The sequence below is a fragment of the Pelecanus crispus genome, chromosome 6 (assembly GCF_030463565.1).
Source record: "Pelecanus crispus isolate bPelCri1 chromosome 6, bPelCri1.pri, whole genome shotgun sequence".
Taxonomy (NCBI): domain Eukaryota; kingdom Metazoa; phylum Chordata; class Aves; order Pelecaniformes; family Pelecanidae; genus Pelecanus; species Pelecanus crispus.
Genome location: NC_134648.1, coordinates 66,426,865 through 66,443,458, shown reverse-complemented (window position 1 = coordinate 66,443,458; position 16,594 = coordinate 66,426,865). Strand labels below are relative to the sequence as shown.

The following is a 16,594-nucleotide window of genomic DNA, read 5'->3' as shown; positions in this document are numbered from 1 at the left end:
CGCGGGGGGCGGGGCCTCCGCTCCAGCCCCGCCCTCCCCCTCGGCGCGGCCACACGGAGCGGCGCGGCGGCGTGGCGTCACGGGCGGCGGCGGCGATGACGTCGGAGGGCGCCGGCGCGCGTGGCGGGGCTCGGCATGAGGTGAGGGGGGGGGGAGCTGGGGGAGCGGTAGCCATGGTAACGGCGCGGTCCCGGCTGCGGCCTGCGGGCGGGGGTCCCCCGGCCCGGCCCGGCCCCCGGCCTGGCCTGGCCCGCCCGCTCACCCCCGGCCCGCCCGCTCACCCCCGGCCCGGCCCGCTCACCCCCGGCCCGGCCCGCTCACCCCCGGCCCGGCCCGCTCACCCCCGGCCCGCCCGCTCACCCCCGGCCTGGCCCGCTCACCCCCGGCCTGGCCCGCTCACCCCCGGCCTGGCCGCTCACCCCCGGCCCGGCCCGCTCACCCCCGGCCCGGCCCGCTCACCCCCGGCCCGGCCCGCTCACCCCCGGCCTGGCCGCTCACCCCCGGCCTGCCCGCTCACCCCCGGCCCGGCCCGGCCGCTCACCCCCGGCCCGGCCGCTCACCCCCGGCCCGGCCGCTCACCCCCGGCCCGCCCCGCTCACCCCCGGCCCGGCCCGCTCACCCCCGGCCCGCCCGCTCACCCCCGGCCCGGCCCGCTCACCCCCGGCCCGGCCCGCTCACCCCCGGCCCGCCCGCTCACCCCCGGCCCGCCCCGCTCACCCCCGGCCCGCCCGCTCACCCCCGGCCCGGCCCGCTCACCCCCGGCCCGGCCCGCTCACCCCCGGCCCGGCCCGCTCACCCCCGGCCCGGCCCGCTCACCCCCGGCCTGGCCGCTCACCCCCGGCCCGGCCCGCTCACCCCCGGCCTGCCCGCTCACCCCCGGCCATCGGCAGGCGGCCCAGGCCGCGGTGGGCCTGAGGCGGCGGCTGCCAGCGGGCCCCCCGTCCGGGAGGGGCGGTGGCCCCGGGGATGCCCTCGCCCCGCGGCACTCCCCGCCCCGGCGAGGGTCCCTTCCCCGGGCGAGGCCTGGCCGGCGCCTCCCGAGCCGCCCGGGGGTCTCTGTGCGCGGTGCTCGGCGCTGCTCGTGGAGCCGGGGCCGGGCGGCGCGGGTAGGGGCCCGCCGGCAGCGCCCCCCACCCCCGGTTCCCCTGAGGGAGGGACGGGGCAGACGGGGGTCTTGGCGGGGCCTTGGTTAGGGGGCAAGGCGGGCCTTCCCGGAGACATCGCTGGGAAGATGTCGGCCCTCTTGGCGACGGGGTGGCTGCGGTGACCTCCAGCCAGGCCCAGCGTGGGGGCTTTTATCTTGAGGGCTTACCTAATAGCAAGCAGCCCGTGCAAACTGGGCCAGCAGCTCCCAGCTATGGAGAAGGGGAATGCCTAAGGAAAACACTGGGATGCTCTGGCCTCTGGATGAAGTCTTTCTCCTCTGCAGCGGACGTGAAGATTGTAATGTTTATTTTTGAGTCAAAAGAGAAAGGAGGTGTGCTTTGCCAAAAGCTTGGCTTAGGGAAATGAGCTGGCTTGGAGATGTAGGGAGTCCCAGCAAGGAGCTGGGATTTGTGGGGGAGGGAGGATGGGAGCGGGGCCAGCTTTGCTAGGGCTTGGGCACAGCTCTTTTTGTGAAGAAGAGACCGCGTGGCTTGTTACCCTGGAGGAGGGCAGCAGCCCTGTACATCGGGGTGTAGATGTCCGAGGCAGGCAAGAGAACCGGTTTCCTCTGGGAGCTAGCTTGCATCTCTCCTATCAACCCCCAATCTCAAACTTCCCAAGAAGGCAGGAGAAGTGCCAGCCTCACGCACTACCTAAATCAGTGGTTCCTGCCTAGGAGCAGCCAGTGCAGAGTCAGAAAAGTTGGGCCCCTTTGGAGTGTCTTTAGTGGAGGAAGCTGTTCAGAGAAGCGTAAAGCTGCTTTTCAAGGCCCCAACCTATGAATGAACTGTGGGGAGGGCTTCAGTCGCTTGAACAGACATTACTAATGCTTCCCTGTACCTTTAGGGGAATACTGCGTTTAATTCATGGTCCTTCTGGCACGCAGCGTATGGAGCAAAGACACTATGGAGAGTGTAACTCCTTACCACTGGGGTATAGGAGGCAGAAATTGCTGAAGAGTGATTATGACCACAATTGCTAATAACTGTTTTCTAGCAACCACTGCTTGGTAATGAATTTTATCACAGACAGAAGGGATCCAACAGTAGAACCAAGACAGTAGAAATTCTTCCATTTGGCTTACTGGGATTAATACCAAGTTTATTAGAACAAAGAGAGGTCACTGTATTTTGGCAGGGGGGGATTATTTCACTGCTTAAAGTTAGTTAATGTTCAAGTCTAAAAATACATTTGCAGAAGGACTGAAATTTGTAGTATATAATTCATAATAAAGAGCTTTACTAAACGATTGTGGATTGTTTGGTACACATGGAAATTCTAGTTTAAGAGAACAGCAAATCCATGTGATTTTCAGCCTTTTTAATGGAATGATTACATAATGTCTATAAAATGAATAATTTCTCTTCTAGGACTTTATGGAGATTTGGATACTCTGCCAGACTACTGAAAACTAATCACTTTAGGACAGCTGCATCAAATACATCATTTCCAGCAGTTTGGATGCTATTGGCGCAATATTCTGGCAGAATACCTGGGCTCTTTGTAGTAGTAAAAAAAACCAGTTTTTTTACAATGCCTGAAACTGTGGAGGATAAAGCTAATCTAGAACTGTACTTGCCGCATCCTGAAGTGCGTGGGATGACACGACTCAACAGAGAAGCTTTTAGAAAGACAGTTGTTGTTCCAGTTCTTAAAGTCAAGAAAGAAATTGTAAATACTTTGCTAAAGTCCCTAAAACATACGGTACTACAGCGTCCTGGTCTGAAGCGAGTGGTTGAGGATCCTGAAGATGAGGACAGTAGGCTTGTTATTTTGGATCCGTATAAAATACCAGAATTCTCATTGGGAGAATCGGAGCAAGAGGTATTAAAACAGCTTAATGTTTGTCCTGAGGTGTGCAAGTATAACTTAGAGCTGACTTATGAGAATTTCAAGTCAGAGGAGATCCTACGGGCCGTCCTTCCTGAAGGTCAAGAAGTCACCTCTGGATTTAGCCGTGTGGGTCACATAGCTCATTTCAATCTTAGAGATCATCAGCTACCGTACAGACATTTGATTGGTAGGTAAAACAACTCTTCTCAAAAAAGTAATTTGTGTATTTTGTATGTTGTTAAAAAGATATTGTACCAGTTATTCTACCGATAAATTATTACTTGTACAAGGAAAACTTTTGAGCACTTTTCATCGCTTTATATTTTGACGTTAAATAGCCTTGTGCTGATGCTGTAGCTGTGCACCGAAGGCGCAGTTCTTTCCTCTTACAGTAACTGGGGTCTCACTTCACTGAGCATTGGGTCAGGGTGAAGCATGTGCCTTAGAAAGATGTCACATCTGCAACCCTGAATCATTAGAGGAAAGTTGTTCTAACAGAGGCTTACTTTTGTTAATTTAACTGTAAACAGCGGTGTTTGTATCTCTTGTAGAACATTAAGAGGTTGTAGTCCCTTAACTGGAATTATCTTTTGCGCTTTCTTTCAGGCCAGGTTATAATTGACAAGAATCCAGGAATCACCTGTGTAGTGAATAAAACCAATATTATTGACAACACATACAGAAATTTTCAAATGGAAGTACTCGCTGGAGACAGCAAACTAGTAACCAAGGTACAGGGTTTTTTCCCCTGTTATTTTAAATTTAATATGCTAAAACCCAAAGACATCTACTGGAAAGATGTGATGAAGAGATGCTGTTAAGCCCCTTCCTGACACTTGTTTTAGACTGTAGGAGTTGGCAGTTGCTTCTATGTTCATTTGTCCTGGTCTGCCAAGAGCAAACTCACAACCATAGGGACCATGAAGATACATATTTGTTCAAGTTCACAGACTAGATTTTAATGATACATAAAAGCAGCTGAAGTAAAAGTTTCTTACAGGGATACTAATTACAAACTTGTAGCGAGGGGTGTTTCTCACTCTAAAGCCAAAATATTTAGTCGATTTGATCTAAGAAAATGCTGTTTCTTAATTTCACCAAGCCTTGTACAGTGGCTGGTACCGAACATAAGACCGTGTAAATCTCGCTGGCTTTGCAACATAGGCAAGATTTTGCCTATGCCTTTTTCCTTTTCTGTCAGCAGCAAGACAAACCTCATCTGTCCTCTGTTTTGACACTTTTCAGGTGTAAAGCACTGTGTAACTGCCAAGTATTCTTCACGTAGGGTTTCCTGTCTTTAGCTGGAAACTTGGCCATGAGGTTGACCAAAAAATATTTTTCCTAACTGTTAGCAGTTTTATACTTTTAGAAGAGAAAACATTAGATTACCAAATAAAAGAAGTTGAATAGCTTGGATAGAACATCCTGTACATGCACCAAGAAGGCATTTGAATCGTCAAGGCAGAAGTGACAATCAAATATTATGCAGATGGTATTAGCTCATTAAGCATACATCTAGCATACCACTGAGCTGCACACTGAGCAGTGCAGATACGCTTCAGTGTGTTTCTTGCTGGCAAAGCAAATGATGCAGCGATTTGGATCCGAAGTTACTTTACTTCGGAGTCACACAGTTCAAGTGTGGTGGTGCAAAGTGAGTATTATCTTGCATCCTGCTCTCATCTGAATAAATACTGTTTCTTCTTAGGTCTGTTCTTAAGATAGCGGTCATCCCAAAGTTTGGGTTTGGATCAGTTTCCAGACTCTGTCACCTTGAGAGATAAAATACTGTATTTTTTCAAACTGCAGAATTGGCTCCCAGCGGCTTTGAATTTGGCTGACTGTTGCCATTCTTGTGCTGTATCATTCTCAGACACTTATTTACTATGTGGACTCTGCTAAGGAAGGCTTAAGGCATCTTCCCAAGGTCTGCTTTCAATAAAGGAGTTGTCAGCCAGCCACAAAGCTCTTGAAAAGCCTCAGATTTTTTTTTTTATGGTCATTTTAAGTTGCTGCTTTATTTCCACCTGGTGATTGAGACATGCATAAGCCAGCCATCTGGATTGACAGTTGGAACATTCCTTATGGCTATTTCTGATGAGTAGCTTTGTTTATACCAGACTCGTGTACTACTAATGGGACAAATGTCAATGTACACATTACCTTTTGATAAAGCTCCTTGTTTTTTAGCCGTCTTAACTACTGATAATGCTTGAACATGTCTGGAATTTGAACACAGAGGCTTAACCAAATGTTCTGGACTTTCAGGTCAAAGAAAATAATATTGTGTATGAACTGGACTTTTCTAAAGTTTACTGGAACCCACGTCTCTCCACAGAACACAGCCGTGTCATTGAGCTTTTAAAGCCCGGTGATGTCCTTTTCGATGTCTTTGCTGGGATTGGACCTTTTGCTGTTCCAGCAGCAAAGAAAAAGTGCCGCGTATTTGCAAACGATCTCAATCCTGAATCCTACAACTGGCTCATGCGCAACTGCAAACTAAACAAAGTAGACAACAAAATAAAAGCGTTCAACATGGATGGCAGGGACTTCCTTCTGGGGCCAGTAAGAGAAGAACTAAGGAAAGAGCTCCCACTTCTGAAAGAAGAACAGAAAACCTCTTTTCATATCGTCATGAATTTGCCAGCTTCGGCTATTGAATTTCTAGATGTTTTCAGGCATCTCTTAGTCGGAGAGCCATGCAGCGCTGCTGGCCTTCCCACGGTGCACTGCTATGGTTTCTCCAAACATGATGACCCTGCCAAAGATATTCAAGAACGAGCTGAAGCTTCACTGGGAACCTCCTTAGAGGGACGCTGTTCTACTTACCTGGTTAGAAATGTTTCGCCGAACAAGGAGATGCTGTGCATTAGTTTCCAGATTCCAGCGGACGTGCTGTACAAGAGGCCCTGCCCTGACGAAGGTAAGGAACGAGCCTCCTCCGTGGCCCTTGGATTTCAGGCTGCGCCTTTTGCTGTCTCGGGCTGGTTCCACCTTGTCAGCCCTGTGGGCCACTTCAGCCGTGTGACGGCGACGCTGCGCTCCAGCGTGAGCGCGGAGGAAGCCGGCAGGACTGAGTGCCTGCACGTGCGCAGCAGCTGCGGGGCTTCATGCGCTCCCGGTAACAGCCGTCCGCTCCTCTGATCCCAGCATGAGCCTCCACAGAAAAAATGGTGGACTGGATAGGATCACCCCACAGGCCATAAACCAGACCTTTATGCCTTGGATTGCGTACTGGGGGAGGATGGGGTATCTAACGCCAGGCACACGCTTCTGTTGGCCAAATACTTAAGAAGTGGAGCTTCATTTTCACCCAGGGTGGACTGGCGTACTTCCAAGTGCCTGGTCCCAGTTCTGACCTTCTCCCTTATGCTTGCACGGACTCAGTTTAGGTCTGGAGTCACTACATCAGCAGAATCCGGTTCTGTACAATTTCATCGAGAAATAGATATCCTTGGAGATCTTTGTTGAATTTGATTTTTATTTTTTATTATAATTGGTCATTTGTTTCTTGAAGTACTTGTAGAAGCTAGTTGGGTTCAGTGATCTTGGGCTCTGCACTACATGGCAAGGGGGGAGAGGAGGCTTTTGGTCTGCAGCTACATGAACTGGAGGAAGGGAGGTTTTGATAAAGCTTTAATGTCACAAAACTTATTTTTACACTGTTGGGTAGCACTGAGATGTACATCAAAATGCAGCTCAATACAGGTTTTTTGAACGTCCTTTTTGGCATTTAGTAAAGACCCCCCTGTTATTGCTGTAACAGTTTTCATTTGTGACTGTTAATCCCGCTTTTAACTCTCATCTCCTCCTGTTAAATCCCTTAAGCATTACATGGCTTGTGGTTTAGTTCAGTCTGTTTACTGTATATTAAATAACTCACTTTTTCTAACCTTCTTCCAGCAAAACCAGCCTCTAAACGTCTGTGTACCAGCAAAGATTTTTCTGAAGAAAAGTTGGAGTTGAAGAAGAGCTGAAGACTAGAGTTATGGTAATGACCTTAGTAGGTTGCATAAGGTACACGTAGGTCACCTCTGGTTTACCTCTTGAATTATTTGAAGCATACCTGTGTTACCCATCTCGGGTGCCGAAATGCGTAATGCATGTTGCAGCTTTCCGTTGTGAGCCTTGCTTCCTGCATTTACCTTGTTTTTTAAATTGTGGGATCAATAAGCAGATTGAAATTGTTGTTACTATAAAAAAATAAAACTTCGCTTTTTTGTAATAAATGTGGTTTGGTACTTTTCTGCTCTCTATTGTTTCACAGCCTGTGATAATTCAGTGACACAGACTGGGATGGTTTTCTGCTGTGTCATTTTGATAATCATGTGGCAAAACCAGATTTTTATATTTTGTCGGGTGTAGCAAGATGACTTGTATAACCCTTGCATTGGATTCTCTTTGGTGATGGTTTTGGTGTTTAAGAATATCGGATTACTGTTAGCAGATGCACAAACACTCTTGTGTAAGCAAGATAACCTTTCAAACACTTAACCCAAGATACAAAAAGGCCCGAATAGCCATAAATACTTGTTCCAAGGCTTCTGAGTAATAAATGCTTTTTAACACTGAGATTTAGTCAGGGCTTAGTTGACTCCTAACTTAGCGTTTGCCCACTGTTAAAGCAGAAAAGACTCTAATGCCATTTGCACAGTTGCAGATTAAGTGCACGCTTGCGTTAAAGCGCTGGACTGACAACCGGTACTTGGCTGAACAGTCCTCTCGTCTTGAAACCTCGCGTCCTCCTGTGGCTTTTGCGCCTCTGCCGTCTCCCAGCTCTGCTCCTACCTCTGCTGCAGTCCCTGGACGATCTCGCTGACTGGCTGCCTGTATTCTGCAGGGATTTGAAAAGCCTCTGCCTTTGATTTCCTTTTCTTACCCGTCCAAACTATTGTTGGGCAATGTCAACCACAAACAGTTCATTTGGACAGAGGAAGTCAGATCACCCTCTCGGTTTCAGATGTTTTCCTTCAGCCCAAGCTCAGAGCTCATGCCTAGCAACTTGGTTACCAGATGTCTGCCACCCTCCCTGGCTCTGCTGCTGTGGCTCTATCACTGGGGCCTCTAATGCGATGTCATGGTTCTTGCCCAAATAACCGCTAAGGCCCATAGATCTGTTTTGCTCAGCGGCTCCCTGTTACAGCCTTTCCCTTGGCTACACAGCCAGGGCTTTTGCGCAAGCCTTCACAGCTTGGTTGCTTGGTTGCGCTTATCAAACCAGGGGGAGAAAACTCATCATGAGTCACTTGCACTACCCTGAACGCTGCTGTACAGATCGCTTCCCTGGCCTGCCATTCCAGCCCGAGCATTCCTCCACCGGTCTTTAAAATGGTGTCACAACAGCTTTAACCTTTTTGTCCTCGCTGTCAGTGACAGGCACATCGTATCCTCTCCCTAGCAGTCACTGCTCCTCTAAGAGCGAGCCCTGGACTCTTTGTCTCCAGCCTGCGATGCTATCTGCTGTCTGTCACATTTTCAAACGCCACTCACTGTGTGCTTCCCTGGCGCTGCCCTGTGGGTTTCCCCCAAACGTTTGAAAGCTGCTCTTGTTCTTCAGAGCCCTCCATAAACACTGCTGTAGCGATAAGGCCCTCGACCGCTCTGGAATGATGCAGTCACCCTATGATGTACGCTAAGGCGCCTGGCTGTACTGCTGGAGACCACAGGTCCCTTTGACTGCGTGCATTGCCTCACAGTCCAAATTTAGGGCTCCTTGGCGCTACTGCACTAACAGAAACCTGGCTTTGATCACCATTTTTGTGCTAAGCAAGTCAAGTCCGTAAGTCTGATTTTCAGCATATGACTAAAGTATCCCAGGGCAGGGAAGGATTTTATTTCTTAAAAGTTTTGTTCGCTTCAGGATTAAATGCCATTGTCATTTTAGCAGCACAACTTTAGTTTAGATGCAAGTCAATGGATTATATGTAGCTATACTCCTAACCAGAGGTTCATCCATATTTCTGTGCAGTTGCCGCTTTTGCGTATAACCCTTCCACATGAAACAGCAAACGATAGCCAACGCACACGCAAGTTGCATGAGTGTTTTTGAATGATACATATTAAAATGCATATGCATTCATTAGGGCAATGACCTGAGGCTTTACAAACTGAACAGAAAGCAGATCATCGCTGAGGTGTACCTTTATCAGTCTGGGTGAGCCCCGAATAGTACAGACTCCCCCTGGTTGCTGCTACTCCCTCCCAGCGCCCCGAGCTGAATCCCAGAAGGACCGCTGCTATCTTACTTGTCCCGGGAACAGGAGACAGGCTGTCAGGCATCTGTGACAGAGGGAACGAACTCCCACAGCTCCCAGCTGCTCAGAAAACAATCAGCTAGGCCCAGCGGTGGTGGCAGCCATTTACCATGAGCGAGGGAATGGATAACCACAGGGCACGTCAACTGTCACGCCTTACAGCTGAGAGGGAAGGACGAAGGGTGCAGGTAGAGGCAGCACTCGTCTCAGGGCTAGACTGCGACCCGCGCAAGCGTACGAGTGGTCGCTAACGCGCGCTGCAGGGCTGAGTCCCGCAACAGCCAGCCGCGGGCTTTGTGTCTAAGGGCAGGCCACCTGCCCTGGGCGGGGAGCAGCACTCCGCAGGCTACGACCTTCTCTGCACCTCCGCCTTGTGCGCAACGTTACCTGTCGGCAACTGTTCTGGGCACCAACAACGGGATTTCAGAGCAAGGGCAATGGAAATGTTGGTGCCTCCCTCCACTTTCCTTAATAAAGGAAGCACCAAGTCTGGAATAGAGCTTATTCTTCTCTTTATTACAACATAGAAAAAAAATACATTCATTTGGTACACTCCTTGGAACAGTATTCAACAACCATTAACAGATGACCCATAAAATGTGGTCCAGACTTTGCTCTAGAGGCGCTCACTGTCCTGAGCGGTTTCCAGTCTCCCGCGGTTTATACGCACTCACGGCAAAGACCAGTCCCACCACAGGAAGCCCATCTCTGCTGCAATTAGTCTACGTTCCAGTACAGGGAGAGGGCAAGGAACACCTAAAAGCAGCAGATCAAGTGCGAAGGGTCATCCCAAAAGCCAGACAAAGGGATGGTCCTGCCAAAAGAAGCTCCTGAACACGACAGAAATGTTGCAAATGGAGCTAAACAGGACAACAAACCCAATTTTGACTACTTTAATGACCTAGCCTCATATCATGGCTTCTTAGATTGCTTCTAGAGAAACTCAGTTGAAAGACTTTCTGCTAAAGATTTGTTTTCCAGACAAAGGTAAGAACTAAGTGACATCAGGAAGGATCCTGCATAAGAGTTGTGTCAGCATAGTTCCAGGGTTTCTCATCTCGTCCAGCTGGCAGGAGGAAAAACCCACTTGTCTGAACTGAGGAAACTAGCTTTATGGGAAGAAAATGTAGGCTTGAATATTGACACTAAATGTTATAATCAAAATGGCATTTAAATGCTTGTGCAAATAAAACCCTGCAATAAGAGTAAAACCACAAACTTTAATAAAAAAGTCTGGCTTTATTTAAAAAAAATTTACAAGTGTATTTCTTTAAACCTCAAACATACATGGCTGAGTTATTCACATCTTCCATTAGATGTGGCTTATTGCTTCAGCCTCCCTCAGCAAAGTGCCACATGACTAACGAGTTTCCCCCTCCACAAAAATGTATCTACCATTTTACAAAGCTCTCGTGCAGACTTTTTTTTTCCCCCGCCTTTAACACTTAAACACAGCTGGTTTGACATAGAAAAGTGACTGCAGCTTAGCCGTTGTGCAGATGGCAGCAATTTTACCCAACCATTGCTGGCTTGATTTGCTTCTCGCTCCATTCGGTGTCCCTTGATCACAGGCTGATGCCCACTGGCTAACTGGGGTGCCAGAAAAGACCACTGAAAGCATCCTGTAAGGCTCGGTGACAAGCAAGAGAAGAAGTGTAGCCCCCAGCAAGATCCTGCGGAGAAGCGGCTCGCACATGGTTGAGATACCTAAACCAAAGACAAGCATTATTTTAGAGCAGAAATAAATACATCAAACATCTGCATAGTTCACAGTACACTGAGGTCAAGGCTGCTTTTTGGGAGAAAGCAAGGAGACGCAAGCTGCCTACTGCTAGCCACCTATGAACATAGCAGTATGAAAACTTTCATTAGTTAAAACAGCAATGACGCTGATGCACCTTCAGACAAGCTGCCCAGCCAGCGCACTGAAAAAAACGTGGACCTTTACAATAGGTTGCACAGGGTTAAGTACACTCACTAGTTTGTATGTTCTGTGCTCGCTCTGGGGGAAGGGTTGCATTTTCCCCCCATGGTAGTTCCTTCTAAGACGATGACAACACAAGCTTTCCTGCACTCCCACAGGAATTGGCAGGTTTCAGCTCTGTCCAGTTAATGCTGGGCGCTCCCAAGAGCCGACTCTGCCGGCTGCTCCGATGACAACAGCGCTGAACTGTCTGCTCTCGGGCCTATCTGTATCTGGAGTAAGTCCACTGACACTAGCAAATTAGATCTGTAGGAGGCCATCATCAACATTTTGGTTAAAGAAGCCTCTAAACGTCACCATTAATTAAGCATCATCACCCATTTGCAGAGCCATCTAATTTTACACCAAACCAGCCAGACCAATGAGTTGACATTGAAACACGCTGCCTACGCTGGCACTGCTGCAAGCTCTTGGCCCCCCTTAGCTCCTTCCAAGGGCTCAAGCCCAGCTGTGCACACCAAGAGCTCCCATTAAAGGCATCTGCTCAGTGGGGCTTGAATGGTTTCATTCAAGGCTGTAACCCTATAGTTCTTGCACCCCACAGAAGACAGATGCAAGACCAGATTCTCAGCTAGTTTTGCAGCCAAACCCCATCAAATACAGACATAGGCTGTAGCCTAGAACGATCAGCACAATGACCGCCTCAAATTCTGAGCACCAGATAAAATACCATAAATGAGAGCTGCTTTTCACAGTTGCCCTGTAAGCCTCTGAGCTTCAGCTAGCTGTTTTGATTCATCACTTGGTACATGTTGCTCCTGGGAAGGTTGAGTCATTCCACCTCTGGCTTGGCAATTCAAGCATAAACTTGCAAAACGCATACAGCCTTTTATAATGTTATCCCGAGAAACCAAAAACAGCTGCACTTTTGGCAGGAAAATACAGGACCACCAGTAAAATATCCAAAACAGTTGCATCTTTTAATTTATGACTGTACACTGTTTCCATAAAGAGTATATAAAACAGGTCAGATTTTATAGGTAAGACATAATAAACAGTCATACCCATTGATGCCATAAATCTGTAGAAAAATAGGTTACTTAGAAATTATTAATTATAGTGCTAAAACTGTAGCTCTTGCACCTAATAACCACAATGCACAGACATGAGCAACATTTCTGAGTGATTGTTGGTGAGATGCTAAAGTCAGGAGACGGAATTTGTCTCCTGTGGCCAAGTGGAGGTGAGCTCTGCCGCTTTGCACCAACTTGTGATGGAGTCCGGTCCTCACTGCTGGACACTGGTTCTCATCAGCACAGGCACAGACATTAGGGCACACACCCTTTTAATAGTGTTTAGTTCAAAAGGAATCTACAAACACAGCAGCAAAGCTGGTCCCATCTCTTAATTTGCAAGGGAAGACAGTCTGCAGAGAGCTCCTGTTTTGTGGAAGAATGCTTTTAATAAGATTTTTTTTTTCTTTTAAACATTCTTGTTACTTGTCCCTTAATATTTTAGGAAGAAAATCTCATCCTTCCCAAAGGCCTTTTACAACTGCTGTAGGAGAAAGGAGCTCCTTCCCCCAGCCAGGAATGATGAAGGGATACTGACAATGACAAATAATTTCCTTCAAAATGCTGGTCTCACACTACCTCCACCCTCCAAACCAGAGAGTCTTAAAAAAATCAATTCCCATCTCAGATTGTACTTCTGTCATGCTTATTTCATTGCACAAACTTCATTTTCCACTCATGCATGGACCAGTCCGGAGAAAACGGGATTATTCTACATTTCTCTATTAACAAAGGTTGGTTGTGTGTTTTTCATTACTTTTCTTATCTTTCATTACTTATATCACTAAAGGATGGAGGAAGAGTCTACTGTTTCCCTTTTTTTAGGTCATCTGAAATTGGGGCATTAGTTTCATAAGAAGGCCTGATTTACAGCTCTTACAGCATTTATAGTTAATTGGTATGTGATCTCTGAAGCAGTACAAAATCATTGCCAAAAAGGCTCAGATCAACTTTTACCATGGCAACCTGCGTTAATTCTCCTTACTCCTGTGAAACAAGCACGACACGCTGCTGGCTGTCAAGTGAGGTCTTTATTTTCTTGTTAAGTATCTAAACTTACTGTTCTTGACCCGTTTAATTACTGTGGTACACCAGGCAATTGCAAAAAATCTGCCACGCTGAAGCCACACAATGAGAAGCGAATGTTTTGCCGGCTTTTCCACATCGATCCCCATCTGTGCTCCCTGAATCCAGCCATGCCCTTCACAGGAATATCTCTCTGAACTGATTCCTGGGGTTTCTGGCAGAGGTCAGCACATCTTTTCATGTACACCTTTACAACAGCAGCAGGAAGAAGCGCTTGCCAAGTCTTATTTCCAAAAAGTCAAGCTCCGTTAGGTCTTGGGACCTGGAGGCAATTGCTCTCACTAGTTAGCAAATTCCAGCACACTAGGTCTGTTTTTCATAGGTTTATTTTAAGTACCTGTAAATCTTATAAGCAGAAACCAGGAAAGAGAGGTTTGCTTTTTCTGGTGCACAGTTTTTTAATGTAACTTGTTTTTACTGAGGGCAGACTAAACTCTGAAGTTAAAAAAAGCCTGCCCTATTATTTTTGAGCAGGGCTAAAGGGCTGTGTGTTCTCTGCCCCACAGTTTCACACTTCCCATTCACCGTAATGCCTACGCGCCGCTTCAGGCTCTGCCCAAACAAGCCCCCTTTCCTTCACTGCAGCCATTGGATGTTGATCTTCCCCATTAACCTTTCGCGTCAGTTAAAACACATCGTATTTTGTTCTTCATGAGCCTTTGGGGGGCTCATTCCTGACCTTTCGTTTCTCATCACCATGTGAAAAAACCAAAACAAAAAAAAGCCTCCTGTTTTCAAGGAAAGAGGTGTAATTCACACTTGGTGCAGAGGCTCAAAATCAAGCTGGTCATTCCTGGGGGTGGGTTTCCTTCATGTTTTCTCTTTTCCAAAGGCCGTGTCACCATCACTTCATCAGGAATGACTGGGACCACTGGAGAACCACGCAGCGGTGTTCAGCGTGGCAGCGGGCGCGATCCCGCGTGCTTTTCAACCCGCTGCCCAAGCAGCCTCAGCACCGCATGGCATTGCCGTTTCTGAGAGCCAGAGGACCCAACACCAGCTCCTCAGATGGTAACATCTGAGACCACCAGCAAATGTCCCCTCACTGCTCGACAGGGTGGTCTCATTTCAGAGAAATTCAGGAAAGACTTCAGAAACAATCAGAGGGTGGAGAAACGGCACAATCGGATCAGGCTAAAAAAAAAAAAAAAATCCAAAAACCAACAACAAAAAAAAACCCCAAACCCAAAACATCCAACAAGCCAAAGATCCCCACAGTGCTTCCCTCCACCCACCCAACTGAAAGTATCAGTGCTTGGGATTATTTCACACAATCTTCCCCTGTCTACCCAAGATAAATACACTCCCACTGGCATTTCTGCAGATGCATCATTGGAGGTACATGTGGAATACTGTGTATTTGGCATACAGATTTTACTTTTTTTGATCTATTTAGGTATTTTATGGGGGTGAAGAAAAGAAAAATCACTCACAAGTTGTTTGTCAGACAAAAAAAGATAATGTAATTCTATTCCACAGAACAGACTTACTGCTCATCTGATTATCCGCAGTATCCAAGACAGAAAGTAATGGGGCAGACATTAGATCTGGGAAATTTTCCAGATTCATCATTTAAATAATAAATAGTGGTTATATGAAAGCAAGCAAAATACTCCAGTCTGGAAAACTGTGTAAAACATTAGTAACGCAGTAGCACACGCTGCATTCCTGAACCTTTCTGGAGACAGTATTTTCATTAGATTTACCAAGTCTCTAAAATGAGCTATCGATGCATTATTCAGAGTATCCCCGCAGAGACTGTGTCTTATCAGATAAGAGGCACATAAGAAAATGGGTTTTCTCTGGCCTGTTTTTCGTTGAGGAATGCGTGGCCTTGGTTACTCTATAGCCCCTGAGCAGGTAAAAACTGAGTTCCTCCAAGCAACTCTTTTTGTTTGAACCGGTTCTACCACAGTCGGTCCATGCAGCCAAAGCAGAATTTGCTTATAAAGTGAGCCGAGTTCATTGCTGTTCTTCATTAAATAGCCCTGGGAAATTCATTTGGGAACAGATCTTCACTAGGTGTTATTCAAATATGGTGCAGCTCTCCCCGTCTCAGAGACAGTAATGTGTGAAGTAGGACAAAACCAGAACACATAAAGCTGTTGCTCAAAGAAGTCCACAGTAGTAATTCAGCCTTCTACAGACTAGCTACAAGCCTGATCCCAAGTCCTCAAAAGTCAAAAAGCAGTCTTTCACCTATTTTAGCAGACACTCTTTGGGCACCTTCATTGTGTTCAGATCTTAACAAACCAGCTATTACTGGGGTCAGAAATTCCTGCTGAACACCAGCCAGCACAGCCTGTTCCAACATATAATGCAACTTCTACACAACCACAAACTCAGCAAAGGCTCCTCGCGAGCCCAGCTCAGTACCTCCTGCAGGCCTTGCACCACGCCCGAGGTCCCACTTCCAGCCCTGATGCCAGCGAGGCACCTACCATCAGCCACTCTTCTCCTCCACCCTCCAGCACAACAGGACTAAATGGGAGAAATCTATTTCTAATCTATAATCTAGCAGAATGGGGCAAATTGTTCCCTGGAAAGGAATAGGTCCATGGCTGCCTCAAGGAACCAAGACGTCATTTGGTTGATAAATACAGCACAACCGTTTTAATTACTTTAATTTGAATGTGACCAGGAAGTAAAAAAAAAAAAAAAAAAAAAAAAGGGACAACAAATGATTGTGGTGTGGAGTTTGCTGCAAGCACCAGGAAACAGGCAGGCAGCTACCCACCACAATAGCTGAGGGGGTTCTGTTATTTGGGGTTTTTTTAATGCCTCTGGGTATTATGCCTCTGCGTATACAACTGCAGCAATTAGTGTGAATGTCAAAAAACTGCTGAGCATGATGAGGTCCAAATATGACAGATCTCAAGGCAGACAGAAAAAGAATATATTTTTAACCAGATTATGTCACCTGTTAGTCTTGCAGCAGGACAAGACCAAATACAGCCCATAGCGCCGGGGTACGAGGAGTAGTCACTCTACATACCACAGTACAGTTTCAGCTACTGAAAAGTCCTACTGAAAACAAGAAGAGCGCTACCATGAACACCACCCTTGAAGCCCAGCAATCCCACTTGCAGAAAGAAGATCCACCAGTTCAGATTCAGCTCAGTAAGCCAGTCTAATTTTTTATTATTAATAATACTGGTTAGCTATGCTAGTTTTTTTGAGGGCTTAATGAGCAGAAATTGCTCACCAAGGTGTCAGATGAGCACCAGACCCCAGCCTTTTCCATGCCACGAACTTGCTCAGCCCATTTCGCATACCCA

The 16,594-nt window shown here is 47.4% G+C and overlaps 2 protein-coding genes across 3 annotated transcripts in view; one reads left to right on the top strand and one right to left on the bottom strand.

Moving 5' to 3' along the window:
* Positions 1-1,298: 1,298 nt before the first annotated feature.
* On the top strand, positions 1,299-7,150 carry TRMT5 (tRNA methyltransferase 5). Its single transcript, XM_009489511.2, has 5 exons — positions 1,299-1,449; positions 2,516-3,166; positions 3,586-3,710; positions 5,248-5,902; positions 6,883-7,150. The coding sequence occupies exons 1-5, from the start codon at positions 1,371-1,373 to the stop codon at positions 6,954-6,956; spliced, it is 1,584 nt and encodes a 527-aa protein (XP_009487786.2). The 5' UTR covers positions 1,299-1,370; the 3' UTR covers positions 6,957-7,150.
* A 3,622-nt stretch (positions 7,151-10,772) lies between these two features.
* The window catches only part of MNAT1 (MNAT1 component of CDK activating kinase), a 130,505-nt gene continuing 124,683 nt past the window's right edge, over positions 10,773-16,594 (bottom strand). For both annotated transcript variants that reach the window (XM_075712498.1, XM_075712500.1), the window contains one exon: positions 10,773-10,940. In XM_075712498.1, the coding sequence (XP_075568613.1) occupies positions 10,820-10,940 (121 nt within the window). In that variant the 3' untranslated portion in view covers positions 10,773-10,819. The remainder of the gene's footprint in view (positions 10,941-16,594) is intronic.